Source organism: Lagopus muta, chromosome 12, assembly GCF_023343835.1.
Source record: "Lagopus muta isolate bLagMut1 chromosome 12, bLagMut1 primary, whole genome shotgun sequence".
NCBI lineage: Eukaryota > Metazoa > Chordata > Aves > Galliformes > Phasianidae > Lagopus > Lagopus muta.
In genome coordinates, this window is record NC_064444.1 from 13206600 (window position 1) to 13227436 (window position 20837).

Here is a 20837-nt window from a genome sequence, read left to right on the forward strand (position 1 = left end):
GGCAGACTGTGGACTTACTGGTTCCTCACTATGGGAAACAGATACCTTTAATGTTTCAGAAGTGCTAGCTGTTCAGAATTCTACCTTGTTGCTATTGCAGAACATAGAATGTGCACACCAATAGTCGTGCTCTGCATCTAAAGGCTCTTTTTAATATAAATCTGTTTTCCAAATTATGAATTTGCAAAATGTGGAGCCGCTTTATATATTTCACTGTATTCCAACAGACTGATGCTTTTCTACAAGTGAGCTGAAGAGAAAGGCCTTGCAGTATTTTACGTGTGCTCACCAGAGGGGCTGCTGGAATGAGAAGTGTGTCTCAAGACATTAGCTGTTACTAAAAGTTGAAGCCATTTTGACACAGTGAAGAAAAATGCTCACTTGTGTGTTGTCAGAAAAAGTCAATCTCTTGTGTTACTTTTTGACTGTAATAATGCACTTGGAGTTGTAGTTAGAAGTTACTTGAGTCAGCTTAAAGAAGAGACTATAGAAGAGACTGTTCATCTGCTTTGAAGCAAAGGATCTATAAAATAAACTAAAAAAAAAAAACAAACTGAAATGATGGTGATAATTTAAATTCAGTAATAGAAAAAGCTGCCTACAGTGCTTTCTTTTCCCTCCTGTGTTTTAGTATGTCTTGCCATTGCCAATGTGCAGTTATTTTAATGCTTTTTATGATGCTGTTAAACCAATAAGTTAACGTTAAGTTTGGGACATCACTAAAAAGCTGCATTTTTTTTTTTTTTTTTGGAAGGTCCTGGGGGAGTGGTGTTTATTGGGAGAAAGGAGGAGAGGCTTCACGGCATGATTTCAAATACTTGCACAGGACAGGCATTATAGGCTTTGTAATCTAAGTTTTTGTGGCATCTCTCTTTGTTCCACTGCATTTGAAGAAATGTGATGATCAGTCAACCATGGCTTTTTAAAGTGAACAAGCTCCATTCAGGGAAATGTTTTCAAATTTAACATCAGAGTATTTAGATGAATCTTGGAACACACTGGTCCTGAAAGCAGGGTCTGGGCTCCTGCCTCACTTACTTATTTGGGGAAACATTGCCTGCCCTCAGTGTGAAAAGGCAGTTCTGTGAGTCACTCGGCAAGCTGGGGGTGCTGCTCAGAGGTGTCTGGCTGTAGGTGGATGAATGCAGAGCACTGCCCGTCCCAGCAGTGCAGCTCTCAGCAGCCCCGTCACACCTCCTTACGCTTTCCTATCTGTTACCTTACTAACAGGGAAATCTTTGGGGATTTTTCATTGTGAAGTTCCCATAAGACATGCGTGGCCACAAAATCTGGTTACTGTGTGACCTGTAGTACATTGATGTGATCCAGAGATTGAGGGTAGAAAACGATGGCCAAAGTCTCTGTGGCTTTTGGAAGTTGTTTGCTTTGTTCAGTGTAATTTTAGTTTCTTATGAGGACTGATTCTACTCGTTGTCATGAAGCTTAATTGCCTGTTAAATCACCTGCAGATGCACTTAGTTGTTATTTCTGTAGCTTAAAACCTAGCACACACACACTCTGCTACAGAGACGCAGGTGGTAGGGACAGGAGCTCAGCAGATGCTGTGTATTTACTGCTCCCTTTGCTGCTCTAATGCTTGGTTTTGCTTCAGATTGAAGGTAGGCAAAATGATTTGTGGTCTTCATGTTGTCTGCTCTGTCCTGCTTTGTTACTGAATACGTGATGATGGTGATAATGATCTAGAAATAATTTTTTTAAATTATGAGCATTAAAACTGAAAAGCGAATTTGGGATGCTGCTAGAGAGTGCAGTGTTACTTCTGTATTTAAAAATACTGGAGGAGGGAGGGGTTTGGGCTCCCAGTGCTTTTCCTTTGCCTCAGTTTTGTTCAAAGTCCCTTCAGGACCAAACAGCTCACAAATGGGAGATGGACAAGCTTTGTTTGGTTCCCAAAACTTCTAAAGGATCAGAAATTTCTGCCATAATCCTGTTTGTTTCTTTGCTTTATAGTCACAGAAACAGTGCCGTCTTTTTCATAGTCAAGTATCCTGGGAAGCTTCAAACCGAAGTTGTTCTCTCTCTTCCTGTGCAATCCTGGCTTTCCTAATGAGTGGAGGGATGGATGCATCTGTGTTGTTTTCTTTTCCTCCGGAGTAGATACGAAATGGTGAGGGCAGCTGAACACTGTTGCACAGGAATGATTCAGCCAAAGAAAATTCGGATATAAAGACTTGTTCAGTGGTACAGAAGTACACTGTAAATATCCCATCCAGGTGTGGATATAAAATCAATAAGCTCTGAAATCAGAAGTGATTCATCTTAAAGCATAGAGTTTGGGGAGGCAGAAGTTGTGTGTTCATTCCCTGTTTCTGCCCACAGTCCACAGAGGTTCTTAATAATTTAAATTTTCATCACTTTGAAAATGGAGCTTCCATCAGAACGTCCTGTAGGATAAATTGTAGAACATGAGCACTATGGAATTCTGGATCAGAAGCTGTGGGTAACACCCTTATCGGGGAAATTAAAATGTGTGCCTATGTAATTTCTGTTGTGAAGTGAAAGGTGAAGAAGAGCAAGAGCAAATGGATTTATAGTACAATTCTAAAATGACAAAAGCAGGAAATTTTCAATTACAACTGATTTCTTTGGTTAGCATAGAACTGTACTTCAGCACACAGTGACAACAAGCTGCTATTCTGTTATTATCTCTGTCTCCCTGCTCTGCTTAGGAATATGGCAGCTTGCTTCTCAGCATTTGGTCTGCACCAGCGTGTCTCCAGTTTCACGGAGCAGCATGGCTATAGGTAGCTCTCCTGGGCCCAGTTTTGAACCTGTTGGAGTGAGTTGTGCTGCTTCATACATCAGGCAACTGAGTTTGTGTCTGCGTGCAGAGCATTTCAAGCAGAAATCGCATTTTGTTTGTCCATGACTGCTTTTAATTGATTGGCAAAGGTGTGGTAGGGTTCATCCTCCAGAATAACAGCATCTTGGCCACGTAGTTGGAGAACCTTGGGTGGTGCTTTTAGAGCCCACAAGTTGTACTGTAAAAGAAAGTAAGGTCCTATTTCCCTATGACTCACAGCTTTCTGCCTTATTGCTGAGGGTCTAACAGGCTTTGTGTTCCTCCCAGTGCTGCTCCAGGCTGTTGCAGTGTGATGTCCTTTTTGTCATTACAACTTTTGTGACCATCCTTTACTTTTTTAATGATGCATCATTGTCACTGTCAGGTAAACATAACAAACACTGCAGTCCGTTGTATTCACGGCATGTTCTCTGTAACTTCGGTTCTGTTTGGTCTGTAGAATTGTAGTGAGCTCATCTTGACACAGTTTGAAAGCAGGACACAATACAGCTGGTACTTGCTTTTAAGGCAAACTCAGAGCAACTGTAAGATTATTTTTTTCTCCCCACATGTTAAGACTTCCTTGGATACAGGACAAAGACACGCTTATTTACGGCTATTTACTGTAATAAGTAAACTAATGCTCTTATGCATTGCAGACTACTCTCATGCATCCTAAGTAGCTGTAGGGTGTTGATAGCTTCAGTGTGACTCTAAAGCCAAGTAAAATAGCCCTGTGTGCTGTCATCAGGTTTATTACAGCGTAATTTCCTTTCAAAAACAAGCCTCCTTTTAAGGACTTTTATCTTAAATAGCTAATGAATGTAGTGGCATTCAATAACAAAATACTGTTATGATGCCAAAAATAACTTATTGGTCTCTTTGATCTTCATTTCAGCTGAAGATATAAAATTCCACTAGAGACTTTAGACAACAGGCTCCATTAATCTCAACAAATTGTTTCAAAAAACTGCAGCTATAGATGTTGATTAAGACAGTGAATAACCTTGGGTTTTAATTTTCAATACAATTCGAGTTAACTCTGTATTAATTGGAGTCACGCTACCAAGTCATGCTGTTTTGCTCTGAAATCTGCATGTTACTGCTTCTGTTTATCTTGTCTTTGATTAATCATTCTCTCACTTGTTGGCAGCAGTTGCAGTGGGCAGGGAAGTGCGGTTCCAGGTGGAGCTGAGGGCTGCGCTCTGCAGCATGGCGCTCCTGGGGCTCGGGAGGTTTCCACCTGGCACACTGAGGGCTGCCTCTAGTACTGTTAAAGCCAGTCTTCTGTCACTGACAGAGTTCCCATTTCATTCTTGCTGTGTCTATGTTGTGTAGCAGTGTTTGGTGCAGGTGTGATGTGTCTGTTTGTGTCCTGTTTAATTTCTTCTCTTCACCATAAAAACTTGCACGGCTATCTAAGAGTAAGAGCAATCCAGATGTAGGCAAGCATGATATTTATGTGTAGCACCTCAGTAGTTACATGCTTCCCAGGGATGCACCAACTGATGTATTTATCTCCATAGGAGCGTTGTGTGGGTGCGTTAATGGAGAAGGCACTGAGACCTGCAGTGTTTGCACGGCACAGACCTCTTTTGGCTTCAGGGACTTGGCGGTGTTTCCTGAAGTTGGGCTGAGGGAACAGCTCGGCCCTGGAAGCCCAGGAGCAGCCAGGGCCACCAGCAGCTGGCAGAAGGGTTGTGCTGTGCTGCACCTTCACATCTCCCCAGGTCCCTTGGTTTTCTCTCGTGCTGGGCCTGTGCTGTCGTGTGCCGTCTGACAGCAGTGCGCGCTCCGTTCTGTCTTTTAAAAACATCACTGTGGGCCAAATGGCGCTGTGGGGGTAGCAAGGCTGCCCCAGGTTTGGGCTTGAGGCCTTGGCGAGATTCTCTCTGACGGTGACCTGGTTATATCCCTGTGAGGAGCTTTTTCAGAGGCGTTCTTCTCTTTGCATTAGCCATAGAGAGCCTGTGGTGATTGCCATCCCAGGCTAATAGGCTGTTGGCACAGTTGTCTTGCAGATGTTGGATGTAATTCCAGTAAATGCTGGGTAAAAAGTAACATAGATATTTCATCCCTTGGTCTCTTACAGAAAGAAGCTTTTGTTGTTTGTAACATACAGTGCTGAAGAATGCAAGACAAGTCATGGACTGAGTTCTGTCCGTGCTCTGATTCAGTCAAATACACCCTTTGGATGTTTCAGTCTGTTTTTTTGACACCTTTGTACAACTTGCAGTTATCAACATGTGATTTATTTAAACATGTGTGCAGTGGGGAAGTGTTGGATCCTGTGTCTGATCTAAAGATGTGCTTCTGTGAATTACTCCTTTTTGGTGATCCCCTGGAGCTTGAAGGGAGGATGTGTGCGTACTTGGAAACTAGAAACAATATATTTCAATAAAATAACTGTTACTGTAATGATCATTACAGAGAACAAATGAAATTAATTTCACTACTCTGTGCCAGGGTTCCTCTGTATTTTGTTGGAATTAAGGGTTTTTTTGTGTCTGCTTTTTTGAATATGATGTTAGTCAAGCTGATGATGTGTGTATGATACTGTAGAAGTCTCCACATCAGTGGCACTGTGTGAAGACTTTGTTATTGCAGGTCTAGTAAAGGCAATGTAAATGTAGCTTGCTGACTGCGAGCAGCACATATAACAGGGTAACTCACATCTGCCAAGTTGGTTGTCTGCTTGTCAGGCAGTTTCTGAGCCACAGCTGCTGTGTGCGTACTACTTACTTTCTTGTTATGGGGAGAGAATGCATATTCAGTTTGTGCCTTGTCTAAACAGTAAAAGCAGCAGTTTTTCTCGCTCTAGTACTGGCACAATTACTATAAACTTTTTTGAAAGCTTGGGGCTGGATATAGACTGATGCCTGGAATTCCCTTGCTGGTGCCAGGGGCAGGCTGGGAAGTGCTGGCTGAAAACCTCCTCTTGGAGCTTTTGAGCTGGATGTGCTTTAGGCTTACAGCTGCATTCTTAGTTGAAGACTGAAATGTTCTGTATAATGCTGACTTTACACAGTGCAACTTCTGATGTGAAGGTACTTAGGCTTAGTGTTGCTTCCATACGTATGGTGCAAGTTAGTGTAAGGAAACTAATGGGAAACTAAATCTTGCCAAGTGTTGCAAATCTAGATTTAAAATATATATATATTTTTTATTGTATGATGCTCATAGACTGGTCCTTAACTAGGAGTATTTGTTTTGTTTTGTTTTGTTTTTTCTTCCAGTCTTCATGAAGAAATCATTGACTTTTATAAGTATATGTCTCCCAGACATGAAGAAGAGAGAATGCGAATGGAAGTGGTGAACAGGATAGAAAACGTTATAAAGGAACTCTGGCCTAATGCAGATGTGAGTAGGACGCTGTTCTGTTTGTTAAAATATAAAAGACAACATTTTGTGCCTGCTTAGTCTTTGAAGTTCTGAAAACACTGTTTATTCTTCTGTTTAAAAATAAATAAATAAGTAAGGCTTTCTAGTCAAATAAGAGAGGTGGTGTTTATTTCTATGGTAATATAGGTCAACATTTTATATCACACCTAAGAACAGAAAAGAACAAAGACAAGCTAGACCTGTAGTCAAAGAAAAGATGTAAGATATGGCAAAATAATGTTTAATCTCATTAATAATTATTGAGATGAAGGTAAATTTATCAGGCAGGCAGACATGCTTATACTGTACCACGTTTAAAAAAAAATAAATGAATTCTGAAACCCATAGCTTGACTGAAAAAGTCTGCAGCAGGACTTCTAGTCCAAAGACCTGCAGTCTGGAATAAGTCTCTGAAGGTGGAATGCTAACAATGCCATGCTATGTAGACCATAATGGGCAGTTAAACTGAATTGAAATATCTTACAAATGTAAATTATCCAGGTTTCTGTACAGAAAAAAAACCAACTCTGCAGATCTTTTTACTATATATTGAGCTTTAAATCTCTGATGCCACTTTCCACTGAAGGTAGGTTTTTGCCAGTGCTTCGTTCAGCTGAAGCAAGTTTCTCCTCTGTATTTATGAGCTGTGTATTTATGGTTTGTTTTGTTTATAATAAATGATGGATTGAAGAGAAACTAGAAAAGCTTCTTTTACATCTCAAGAAATTTTTGTGGAGACACTGTTGGGTTTTTAGCATAATTGTTTCTGCTAACATGGTGATCATTTCCAGAATGCAGATTTGTAGCCTTAGTCATTTATCTACAGATAAATACAGATAACAGTAGCTGAAAATAAGGACTTGCTAACCAGAACAACAAACCAAATTCAGACAGCAAAATCTTTAGTTTAAGGAATGCACTTTGATCCTGCCACAGTAGAAGGTAATGTTATGACATGAGTGACGTTAACCTGCTATTCATTTCAGATCTTCCTAACATTTTTTTTTTGGGAAGTGTTTTCAGAGATTGGCAGAGTGACTACTGGAATTCAGTGTGAGCTATCTGTATGTGTTTGTTTTAGTGTGTAAAATACACTGCTGTCTTCAAGGTAGTTCACGTGTTACAGACAGCATGTTAGTGATGTATATAATGTGGAAAGAGCACATCAGCCTCTTGACTGACTGTCATCAAAGCCTACCTCAGAACTTCAGGGGTCGGTGCAGTCAGTACTACACATTGGGTAATTTTCTCTTTGAGGAAAAAGCAGTAATTTTTCTAATGGAACTGTGCCAAACTGTGGTATATCTCACAGTGTTGTGTAGCTCTCCACTAACAGTGAGGAAACAAGGATGTGTATCCTGTTCAAGAGCAGGAGTGGTGGGATGCCACCGTGACAAGAAACACTGCTGGCCTTGAACAGTTCTTACTGTGATGCACCTTACCAGAGTCTTGTAGTGGTGAATTTCACTGAGAAAGCACATTATTTTCAGCCTAGAAAAGATGCCACTGTTGTCCAGACAAGTTTATGTGCTGTAGGCTTACTAGCTTAATGGTGTGGGTGGATTTATTACTTGGGGATCTTTCTTTGTTACTGCCGGACTTTTGAACGGTGCACCAGAATTTACTGCTTTCCAGGGTGTTCCAACCATTTGTAGGACAGACGTAACCTGTGGAAGCTAGATCGTTGATTGATTGATTGATTGATTAGATATATGATTTTGGGTATTGAGAAAATATTTTTTATCTATCTAACATACTGTTACTGGTTTTTTTAAGCCATAATCTGGAATTGTGCCAGCTTATAACCTGGCAATTACAGTAATGCCATTTTTCTAATACTTTACAGACCTGCTTGGGAACTAAGTGCTGAGCTTGACTTTTAACTTTGACAGCCATCTCTGATTTTCCAGTCTTTTCAGTTAATCACTAAACTTTTGAAAATCTTACTGGTTCAGTACTTCCAAAATCTGAGTACTGAGTACATGCTCTGAGAAGGTGGAGTGGCGTCTGGTCCAATGTCCTCTGCTGTAGCTGTAGTGTAAAGTGATTAGTTAATGTTTAAGCTGTTCGCTTTGACTGGTAGATGCAGCAAATCCAGCTAAAATAAACCTTCAAGTTAAACATAGACATTCAGCTTTGTGTATGTTGTAAAAATCTGATACCACGGGAAGTAAAATCAGACTTCATGAATCTAATTGTATAGAGATAGTGTGGAATGTGTGTGCACATTTTTTTTTTTCCCTCCATTTTCCTGTTTCATGTCAGAAAAGGCTGAAAAAGCAGATGAAGAGGGGTAAAACTAGGTATCCTGAACTGTTACTTTATTTATAGAAGTTAGCAATTGTGTCATTTGCTCTCTTACTCAAGGGAATGTGCTTAGAAGGAAACATTCCTAGTAAGTGAGAACTGTTCTTGGCATCGGCAATGCTCTGACCATAAGAAAGGCTTTAATTACACTGGAACTGAACAACCCAAAACATTAAATGAAGGCATTTAATGGAGGCACAACGGTTTTTGAGTAGTTGAATCTGAAAAGCTGAGTATTCAACAAGTGCTTCAATGGAGTTTAGGATGCATTTGTCATAGTGCCCTCAGCTTCATGTCTGAGTGTGTGGCCTCACTGAGGCAGTGTTGTGTACTTCATGCGCTTCAATTATAAAAATACTACGACTGGAAATAGTAGGACTGTTTATTTTTGTAGACTTCAGAAAACTCATATTTTAACTTAATGATGCAGCAGAAAGAGGAATTTGAATTGGCTACGGATAGATTTGTTCTTTGTCCTGATGTGGGGATTTTGACAGGACAGAGTTCCCCATGTTTTGTGGGTTTCCAAGTTCTGCACAGTGAGGACATATTTGGACATGTACTGTTGTGAAAGCTCCTTCAGGAACTCTGGAATCTGACTCGAACAAGTTTATGGCGATAAATACTGACAGCAGTAGGAGTCCATTGCAGTACTACAAAGTGCTGTCTTATGAAGGCGTGTTCTTACCTCTGTCTACACAGAATAAAAATAAAGTGAACAGTACTGGCACAGTGTAAAAACCAACACGTCTCTCATAATAGCATCCTGCATTTGGGATGCTTTTAATGTGAAAATGGCTACACAACTACTATGGATTAAATTCTCCTTTGATAATAGATCTGAATCTTTTAAAATATCTGTTCTGATTTCCCCTCTCTTCCTCTTCCATCCCTGTAGTTTTGATGGATGAGAGAGGGATTGGAGTGTGGGTGTGGGTTTCTTTTATAATAGTTCAGTTTCTCATACTCCAAATTATTGTACAAGAGCAGATGTTCTCTCATTCCTTTCAGCAAAGGTCATATACGTTGTATCAGTAAGTTTATGAATATTTTCAGGGTTGTTTATTTAACAAGGGCTTTCTTTGCTGTTGAGTGGAACACACTCCTTTGTTTAGTAATGTGAAAGCATATTTGGACTTTCTTAACCCATCCACGATGTTTGCTTTATTATGAAAAAGTACTTTTCAGACTTCTTTAGTGGTGGAATAAATCCTGATCTGCTGGCCCCAAACAGTTTGATAGAGTGCTTTTTTAAAAAATTATCGTAAGTTTAAAGTTATTTTCATTGCATTCCTATCTTTAGCATGTCTTGTCTTTCTTCTTTTGTCAAGATCTGGTAAAATATTGATACTAGTGCAGTAACATCTCTTGCAATCTTTTGTACTGTGAGCAGCTATGGACTTTGAACATTAAGTTTACTGCAGTTGCGTGCTTTTTGTTGGCCTTAGGAATAAGAAAGGTTAAAGAGTGAGGTGATGCAAAATAATCAAGAGGAGGAATTTGTGTTCTGCTTCTTAGCCTTTTAAAGTGTAAAAGCACTTATTTACAGAACATCATCTTTTCCTGTCTCCCTCTTTTCTTATCCCAAAGGGAAAAAATATGAAAAGTGGGTCACTTGATATACACATAGGTGTATCAGGCTAGTTTGTGAGACTCATTAAGGCAGAATATGTAACTGTAAGGTGGCTCCAGGAAGTGCATCAGAAGACAGTCTAGTTGAAAATTAGTCCAAATGTGTAGATAACTTTCCTTTGAAGTCTCCCCAGTCCCCTCTGAGACTTGGATTGTGAGTCTGACCCCCGGTGAGGCTTGGTACATTAAAGAGATTGAGGTTTTGGACAGCTTGCAATACATACACAATGTTTTAAACGTACAGTGCTAATAAAAATCCAGCACAGTGAACTGAATCTGCATGATCATGTGACAGTTCCTGAAGCTATTTTGTTGTTGCTGTTTTAGAGAGAGTTGTGCTACCTGTATTTCAGGAAAAAAACCAACAACAAAAACTATTAGGTTTAAATTTTTTATTATTTTAAGTATACAAAGCAACAGAAATATATAAATCTAAATTCTGAATATGTGTTTAAAAACAGAAGGGTATACTTAAAGCAAAACAGAACTGATCTGACTGTTTTTTGTGTTGTCTTTTGTGTGTGTGTGTTCTTTCAGTCATCAGTGTTTGAAAATCATCTGGTTTATGGCTTTTGCCAAACTTGGTTATAGTAAAAATCCTGATATTAAGAAAAAGTTTACTGGGAGAAAGGTTGAAGTCGTTAATGTTATTATCTGTGCTTATGTAATCATTAACTATTTATACTACGTTAGGTATGTAAATGCTCTGGCAGAAGAGTGCTTTCTTTCATAACGTACCTGCTAGCAATACCTAATTCTGCCAATGGAGGGTAGCAGCAATCATCCTGTACAAGCAACTGTAGAAAATTTGTCTCCTGAAACCTGTAAGTCTGATTTCTTACGCACTGTTCTTGTGTTCCAGGTGCAGATATTTGGAAGTTTTAAAACTGGTTTATATTTACCTACAAGGTTAGTAATTTTGCTGTATAAATTTCATACAGGAGAAAGGATATCCTGTGGAATCTGTAGCCCTGTAGAGATCTATCCAGTATCCCAGTATCTGTTACTTGTGCATACATGTCCACACACTTCTTTTAATAAGAAAGGGTTGTGCTATTAATACTCTGCAGAATGTGCAGAAATCCAGTTGCAGAAATCCAGTGCTACTAGCTGTAATACATCTGTATAGGCTTCACATTATCAGTAAAAGATCTGAATTATTACACTGTGGAAAAAAAATCACAATTTTCTTTTCTTTTTGACTTTATTAAGAAACTGAACCAAAATAAGAAGTCAGCCTTCTTATAGAAAAGCCAAATTTCATCATCTAGAGATGAAAACATGTAGGGCTACCTTCTTAATGTTAGCATTGAAGATTAAAAATGTATATATCAATGTTGTACCGTTTCTTTTCCTTGATCTTCTTTTGTGAAATCTGTATAGTAGTTAACCTCTACCTTTTCAAAATCTGTTACTAGTTTTCATAAAGAAAATCATTGCTCTGTGACTTTATTGTCTTCTGTATAGAAATTTGTAAGTATTTTTGGCAATTAAATAGAAATAGAATCAAAGGCTTTAAACGGCTGCAGGAAATAAAGACATTTATGTAGCGTAAGTCTGAGATTAACATTTTAATTCAGTTCTGTAGATATTCCAAAATATTCTTTGGGAACATGAGAAATTAATATCCAGTACTGATGTGAGTGATACCTGAGTCATCTCACCTTGTGATGTCAGATCATGAGGGTTACAACGTGAACTGTTGGAATCTAAAGAGTCGCAGAAACCTGAATTGGTCCTTTTTTTTTTTTTTTTTTGTAAGAAGTTAGAAGGCCTACAAATATACATTGTTTTCATTCTTGGCCTCATTCTCGGCCTTTTCAAGATAGATTTTAAATGGGCTTAATTAAACTTGATTGTACACTGGAAATGCAAGAGATTCCTATCCACGTGACTAATAGCTGTAGTTCTGTATGTATTTGCTTGACTGTTTTGAAGTTGATGGAATAACAAGAAAAGGTTTGTTGTTTTCTACAAGATTCCATATACTTTGTTTTCTCCATATTGGTTTCAACTGAGTTTTTGGCAGACTGTGTTTTTAATTCTGTTAATCTGTGCTAGAATTTCTTTAATATCCTTTTACTTATACAAAATCTTCAGTATCAGTTATGTGATTGTTCTGCTGCTGGGTCTTTGTATTATCTTGCAGGTAATATGTTTCCTCAAGTGATGAGAGGGCTGCCTTTTCTTTCTTAATGTACATAAGACGTCTCCTACTGCCACCATCAGCATCACTGGTGTGTTAAACACTAGTTCAGTTAAAGTAAATTAGAAGAGAAGTGTTCAGCACCAATTCCTGCTCTCCAAGCAGGTTTAAACATGGTTATTGGAAACGTGCTGAATGCTACCTGTCCTTGTCAGCTAAATGGCATGCAGTTGAACTGGTGCTGAACTTGCCTGTTGCTGACATTAGTTGTTGTCAAGAGATGTTTCATCTAGTGCAGATGTAGTTTCTTTGAATGCCTTGAGGATGTTGAAGCATTGTTATTTGTGAATGAGCAAAGCTATGAAACCTACGTGGAGTAGAAGGGAGAAGGATAGGGGTAGTGTTACTACTTTTTTTTTTTCTTTTTACTGTGTTCTGTTATGCAGTTCTCCATCTTCCTGAAATGACCTTAGTTATACTTAACTATAAGGTTATACACTTGCCTTCTTTGCATAGGAAATCAAGAAAAAAGACAAGAAAAAGAGTAATTAGGGTTTCAGCTCCTTACATGGCCAAATGAACGTCAGCGTGCGCTGGCAGGAAGTTAGAGGGATGGAGATACTTCTTCAAGGAGCTGAGTTAATGAGTGAAGTTAACTAGAAGGTTTGATCTTATTTAACAGCTTGTTGCTTCCTGAAAAGTTGCCACGCTTTTCTCTCTCCTTCCCTGCTCCCTGTTGTTAGCACTACATGCCAGCTGCTTACCAAGCGCCCACTTCGGTGCTGGGATCATCTGGAAAACAACCTTTGAGTTGTGAGGAGGCAGGAAATTACCCTCAGAGTGTGGGGTTTTGTTTTGTTTTGCATGTGGAGGGAGAGGGGTTGAGTGGGTTTCTGCCAGGCTCATTAGTATATGGATTTGCTGTAGGTTAGACAAATACCAGACTTGGACTAAAGAGGACAGGACTGTGCATCCGGGAGAGGAAGATGAGGAGCAGGGCTTTCCCTTTCAGTGTCTAGCTGTTAAATTGACTTTAATGATGAATGCAGCCCTTATATGATTCACAGTTATTTACCTTCTTGCTCTAAATTACTCTGGAGAAGCTGATCCCTCTCTGCTGACTGTGTGATGTGAGGAGATTCATGTCTGACTTGGGCAAGCCAGTTGATTGTACGTGTGTCAGCCCTCTGCTCTTGGTAATCTGAAATGTTCTTTATCTTCCCAAGCGTAAGAATTCACCCCCACCCCTTTCCAAAGAGTATAAAGAATAAATTATTTGGCTAAGCTGCATTCCATCAGCTTACTTCTAGTTACATGTGGGTATCAATTGTCTGTCTTTTTGGTGTATTGGTCCTTTAATTTGAATGTATCTATGTCTTCTTTTCATTTCAGCGATATTGACTTAGTTGTGTTTGGAAAATGGGAGACGTTACCCCTTTGGACCCTGGAAGAAGCTCTTAGAAAGCACAATGTAGCAGATGAAAACTCAGTAAAGGTTTTAGATAAAGCAACTGTAAGTTTGGGAAAGAAGGGTATTTCCTTTTTTAAACCAAATTTCTAGACTAAGGAGGATCGTGTTATAAGGATAAATACTCATAAGCAGAAGCTACTTCACATCAAAATAGAAACTTTTTATTTAATGATGGTTTAAGTTCTGACAAAATAATTGGTGGTGTTCCAAGAAAACATTTCGTCTATTGGGAAAAAGTCTTTAGAGTTTCCACACAGCACAGCATATGCTTGCTTTCAAGTGTGGTTATGCTAGTCATTGAGGTGAATTAATGAGATCAAACTTGTAAATTTCTGGACAGAATTTGTAGCAAGTAAGTGAAAGATATGTATTTTTTATTGTAAGTAAGCAGACATAATATGCTTTCATATAGAATTAATGAGTACAGTATAAGTATTGCATAAATATTTAATGGTATTTCTTGTGCAGGATGAGATTAATTCTATTCTGACTTCCTCCCTTTTGCTTGTTGTAAGACTGTGGTAAGGGTGTTGAAGTTTAAGCAGATGTCTGACTGCTGTCATTAGTGAAAGACATAATTTAGAAATCATGCAGGTGGAGATACAGTAGAGTGCTCTCAATACCTTCTGCTTCTGGTTTAAAGATAATGTTGCTGAGGAATCTGTGTGTTTTCTTAGGAGTATGTCTGTTACCATTTATTTCTTAAGCGTTTGTCTCCCTCTGCTGTTTGTTTCTCCTGCTAGAGCTGCGCTGCACCAGAAACTGGCTAAAACCAATGTAAAGTAAATAACTTTGAAGCTGCAGTGTTATGTTTTGTTAAAACAGTGTAGTGAACTGAAAACAACATATATGAGTTAAGAAAAGCAAAATGTGAACAGGTAGGCAGTGTGTGTTCATAACTAGTTAGGAGACCTGTTTTTTTTATTTGCCTTCTCCATGAATTCATAAGATATATCGGTTTTATTGATGCATAGCATTAAGAATGAAAACAAACGTGTGTTGGAAGTGTGTTGACTTAATCTGTCTTTCTTTTGCAGGTACCTATTATTAAACTGACAGATTCCTTCACGGAAGTAAAAGTTGATATCAGTTTTAATGTACAGAATGGGGTTAAAGCAGCACAGCTCATCAAAGATTTTATCAAGGTTAGGCAATACTGTGATAGGGCTATAGAGCTCTATATTCATGTGATGACTTAATTTGTTTTACTTCGAGCTGCATCCTTACTGCAGATATGCATTCACAGTTAGTTTTTGTTGTCTGGTAGTACTGCATGTAATTCTTAGGTTTATTGCCATCAAATACATGAAAAGAGTAAAATGTACAAAGGGAATACATATGGAAATGTTACAGTGGTACAGTGACTAATGAAAATGCACTAATACTGACTTGGAATGTTCTGCTCTTTTAACTGTGGTTCCGTGAACATAAAATCAGTAGTGCTCTGCAGTCTTGTAGCAGGTAGGAATAATCTTGGTCTCGATTGAATATTGTTCCAGTATACAAATGCTGATAAAGTTAGACACAGCGAGTTATGGTTCAGGAGCTCCCTGATAGCTGTCTCATGGATCCTATTGCCTTTTGGCTTTTTTCTCCATATGTTGGATGTATTACAGTATCTGGATATTACAGTGTCTTTATATACTTCTTGCTATTTGGTGTATGGGACGCTTGTGGTAGGTGTTTTAGAAAATGTTACTTGGATTTTCATGTTCTGTGTAAGGATATGAAGTGCAGTCTCATTTTGGTGATATGGTATTGATTTTCTACTGCTAAGTGCTTTGTTTTGTTTTTAGCCTAACAATAAGAAAAAGTGTTTCAGTAGTTAAATAAGCAAAACTCCTTTGGGAAAATCTGTAAGTCTGAGTAAAGCAAGCACTTCAAATCAAAATGATTAGAAATCATGTACATCTGTCTTGATAATGTCATTGAGTTGCAAGGTAACTTCCAAGTATTGGGGGATTTTCTCAGTTGCTGATGAGCTAGATGTATGGAGTTCAACTTGTTAATTGTTCATTTTTTTATGTATATATAGTAGTAAGTATGAAAGTAACTCAATTTGTTTCTATGCTGTCTTCTACTTAAACCTACAGAACTTTTATAGGAGAAAAAAAATCTTTATTCTTTGCTCAATTTTGGCATAATAGCCTTGAGTACTTGTCTGTCTAGTCCTGTCTGTGTGTGCTTACATAAACCTTCCTCATAAAATTTGTATATGTGCAGCTTTTTAGCATCAGCTGTTTGTATGCATCAGGGTATCCTGAAACTTTTGTTCTTCTTTTTCAGAAATACCCTGTATTACCATATCTAGTTTTAGTATTGAAGCAGTTCCTGTTGCAGAGGGACCTTAATGAAGTATTCACAGGTGGAATTGGTTCTTACAGTCTTTTTTTAATGGCTGTCAGTTTCCTTCAGGTAAGCTTAATGAAATCTATTATCTGTTGATGCTAATGGGCATATATTAAAGAGTTTAATTGCTAAACTTAATAATTTAATCCCTTTTGTTTGTGGTTTTGCACTCCCTTTTCATTTATAATAGTCACATCGCAGCTGTCTTCTCTTCTGTCTTCCATACTGCTGCTTCTGGAATTAGAGGAGATGTTTGGAACATCCATTAGTGTATTCATACCAGGTCTGGAGCTTGGTACTGTTAGTGTTAGGCACAGCTGTTCTTCGTAACACTTGGTTTCAAGATCATACATTCTGCATATAGTTAAATGAATACAACAGAATTCTATTTGCTTGTTTTGGTTTTTCACCTGGAAGAGAATAAAGATTTTACTGTCTGTTAAATACTAGAGAACAGAATACTAGAGAACAGAATTCATAAGCTAAATCCATTTTGTTATTTTGGGCTGAGAAAACACTTTGCAGAGGTACAAAGTAGCAAGTTCTCTCTTTTAGCCTCATTTTTTTTCTTGTGTTTAATCTTACTCTTTAACTACGTGTGTACACTATGTGTGTGTGTATATTTGTACTTTTTCACACTGTAGTTACTTCTAAACCTGACCCTTGAGCTGGAGATCAGTGTTTGCTCGCTGCAATTTTCACTTGACAGCCAAGCAGAAAAGAAATGAACGTAACAGGCATATCTTTGTGAAACAAACCCAAACCTCTCCCTTTCCCATTTTTTAAAAACTGTAACTAGTGGCGTCTCCATTAGCAAAAACTGATCCAGTCAGGTTTTATAACAATTACAAAACCAATCTGTAATCTCTTAGGCTGCGTGCCTAACAGTAAGGGGGTTTATTTATATAGCTTTGTAGATTGAAATCCTGTATTTGTATTAAAAACCCAGGTTTTTGAAGATCAAATTGATTCTGGAGCATTCTTTTTCTTGTGTGTGTGCTCTGCCATTGGCACTGAAGTTGACTTACTGAACTGAAAGTTCAAATACAAAGTATATAAATGTTAGAAACGCCTTTAACATTCAAATATAAAGGCAGAAATACTTGCCAGCCTTATTGTAAAGAGGTAATGAGTTTATAAAAGCTTTGATTACATCTTGTTTCAAAGAGGCAGGACAGCTTTATCAAGAATGGTTATTACATTCAGATATGTCTGCTTTATTATTTATTATGTGTTACTTATTATATTTCAACGTGCTTGCCTTGAATTAGAAAATAATATAAAGGTAAACAGAAGAGGACTTGCAGGCATTTGAAGTATTAAGAACATTATTTTTTTCTTCTCTTCTTAATAGCTGCATCCCAGAGAAGATGCCTGCACACCCAATGCCAACTATGGTGTTCTTTTAATAGAGTTTTTTGAATTATATGGACGTCACTTCAATTATCTGAAGACTGGAATCCGAATAAAGGATGGTGGCTCTTACGTTGCCAAAGACGAAGTGCAAAAAAGCATGCTAGATGGCTATAGACCATCCATGCTGTATATTGAAGATCCATTACAGCCAGGTATCCTCACAAACCATGCTTTTCTGTGTTGACGAAGAGAATGCTAAATTCAAGAGTTAAACCAAGGAATAGTGTAGTGACCACCAAAAATCTTAAGAAATTGCTTGTGTCTGAGAACACAAGATGCACTCAATGTTGTGATTTTATTTATTTATTTGTTTATTTATTTTAAATGCTCCTAGCAAATTCTGTCTTGCTATCCAAGAGTGTGCCTGTGCTTCTGTCAGGAAATATAAGTATAAAAAGGCACACCAAACAACTTTACGGTCCTCAAGAGTTGTGACAGCGATACAGCTACAGGAATGCAGGCACGAATACGGGTGGCTGTGTGTGCATACCTCCCTTCCAAGCCTGTGCCTGCCTCTGTCGCAGTTGCACCTTCCTGCTTCACAGTATATGCTTATGCCCATTCTTCTCATTCACAGAATCACAGAATTGTAGGGCTTGGAAAGGACCTCTGGTGATCATCTTGTCCAGCCCCTTCTCTGTGATTCTTTAGCAATTATAATCTGTCTCTTTATGTTAAATTCAGTTGTTAACATGAATGCTGGACTCCGAAGTGGGAAATGAAGTGCTGTTTTAGAAAAGAGTGTACGTTCGTCCAATCTGTCACCCAAGATAGCACTGTTACATTTGTAATACATGCAGCACCTGATTTTTATTTCTATTTGTATTTTTATTCCTGTATTGAGCTTTTACTCTTTTTGGCTTCCGTACATGTAAATATCTGTAGTAGTCTTGTACTGTAAACGTTTAACTGTAGTGAGATGGAACTTAAGGACAGTTAAAAAACAAAAACAAAAAAACGTAACTGTCCCCTGTCGGAAAGCAGATAATCATGGTTTCAGTTTCACATATTCATTTATATTCTTATTTTAAGGTAATGACGTTGGCAGGAGTTCATATGGTGCCATGCAAGTGAAACAGGCTTTTGATTATGCCTATGTTGTTTTGAGCCATGCAGTTTCCCCAATAGCTAAATATTATCCCAACAACGAAACTGAAAGGTAAATTTTATGAGTCTAAATCTCAGACATTGATTGCTTATGTTCTTGTGTACCTGAAATTAACTGTTTGGAGTTTTTTCTTTTCTCCTGGTTTACAGTATATTAGGTAGAATCATTAGAGTAACGCAAGAAGTGGCCACCTACAGAGACTGGATATCAAAGCAGTGGGGAATGCAAAGTAGGACTGACTCTTCGTGTAATGGTAAGATTTGACTAAGCATACAGGATAGAGTTCCTGTACATTTTGATTATGTGCATTTTTTTGTTGCTTCTGCTCCACATAAGGTGATGCATACATCTTAATATAAGTTTATTTGCAAAGTGGAGATGGATTTTCTTGTGTTTTCACCCAGAGAATTTAAACTTCTGCAAGAAAGGTTGTATCATAGCATCACTATTCTACAGTGTTAGATTTGGTCAGTATGGAGGTCTGTAAACAGTGCTGGCTTGTGAAACTAAGCTCCTGACAAACATGAGATTTAAATCACATGTTGTTATTGTCACACTTCCTTTGTGGATAGTGTCTGAAAAGTAATTATTAGGAATGCTAGTTAAAATCCAAATCTTTACCTTTTGTTCAGCTTTTATTTTTAATGTTTAACATAATGTCTATCTACAGAAGCAGTATTTAAACAAGAATTGACCATATAAGTAAAATAAGTCTTTAAAACAGAAATAAGACTTGCGATTGATGTTTTGTTATTACTAACAAATGGAAACACACAAGGTCTATATAGAGATCTTGTTGAAAAGTGTATTTTAAAATAATGTTTGTTTTCATTGCCCAGTAACAAGTTGTCACTCTCTTTGGGTGTAGGTGTATGTGCTAGCTGGAAATTTTCAAATTAATTACAGTACTCTACAATTAATTTTAGAATGTTAGCTACCAGAAGTCTTCTCCAGTTAGCCATTAAATCAGAGAAGACACACAAATACTGGTCTTCAGGCTAGGCTGGGGTTTTATTTGTTTTTAAAGATATTTTTAGTGATTTCCCCAATGGCCCCCAGCGGGCCATTTCTGTTTTACCTCTCTGTAGATCTCTGTGGCACTGCTGTACCACTGGCAATGGCAGTCAACCGCAGTTTGGTCCTGCAAGCTCCGTAGCATGACTTATCTGCCTCTTGAGACGTATGAAGCTGTATATAAATAAAGCTAGTGGTGCAATAAACGTGTATTACATAATTCTATTAGAAAGCCAGTTCAATATAAGTTGTCCAGAAAAGCCTGACAGCCTTTAATGTGGATACTGGTTACTGGGAAAGAAGCAGAGGTAACTCCAAGGTGCAATGTATGGGACAAAGCAATTATTTAGTAATTATACCCTTATATTAGGAAGGTAATGGTGACAGTTGCAACGTTCACCTGGCAGGTTTAGTTTAGATTAAAGTTCTGATTCTTTTTATTTATTAAAGTAGAAGTTAAGAAATAAGAGTTCTTTGTCTTGTATTTTCAGTTGAGGGAGTTATACAAAGCGAATGAGAGTTAGTTGAAGTTCTTATGACCCTAGCAGCTCCAGTAGGAGCTTCAACTCCAGCTAGGAGTTGCTGAATGCTGAGTGCATAGGAACAGTATTTAGACCTAAAATAAAGCTAAATATAGAGTGCTGTTTAAGCATGCTGTAAAGCACTTCTATTAATCCACACATCTGGGCTCTGTTGACTTCCCTCTTCCACGCCTCATCTCTCCTTCATCCTGCACTGTGGGTAATGCCTGGTTGTTCTCATAGTGTACAAGAATGGATCTTGTCAGTAATCCACCGTAGTCTCTGCAAAGTATTTTTGCTGCATGCAGTACACACACACAAACATACAAATGTGCTTGCATGTATTAAAAGTATGTACAGACAGATGTGTGTCTGTGTCCTGCTGGATGTAATAGATACATAATACCTGAATGGGTGCATATATTGAAAGAGATAATAATTAATGTCACTTAATGTATATTGATGCTTCTGTCTCATTTTTAATAGGTAACGGAGTAACCCTGATAGTAGATAATCAGCAACTAGACAAATGCAACAATAATCTCGCTGAAGAGAATGAAGCACTGGGAAAACCTAGAAATAAAACTTCAGAAACACTTAGTAAACATTCTTCAAATTCTTCATCAGGTCCCTTATCATCGTCATCATCTACACTGTCCAGCTCTAGTGATGTAGTAAGTTGGAGGTTT

At 38.1% G+C, this 20837-nt stretch overlaps 1 protein-coding gene across 1 annotated transcript in view; it reads left to right on the forward strand.

Moving 5' to 3' along the window:
* TENT4B (terminal nucleotidyltransferase 4B) overlaps positions 1-20837 on the forward strand; it is a 36816-nt gene that overhangs the window by 12009 nt on the left and 3970 nt on the right. Inside the window, exons 2-10 of the mRNA XM_048958363.1 lie at positions 6040-6163; positions 10986-11032; positions 13662-13782; positions 14778-14885; positions 16027-16155; positions 17444-17657; positions 18538-18664; positions 18763-18866; positions 20635-20822. Of these exons, the coding sequence (XP_048814320.1) occupies positions 6040-6163; positions 10986-11032; positions 13662-13782; positions 14778-14885; positions 16027-16155; positions 17444-17657; positions 18538-18664; positions 18763-18866; positions 20635-20822 (1162 nt within the window). The remainder of the gene's footprint in view (positions 1-6039; positions 6164-10985; positions 11033-13661; positions 13783-14777; positions 14886-16026; positions 16156-17443; positions 17658-18537; positions 18665-18762; positions 18867-20634; positions 20823-20837) is intronic.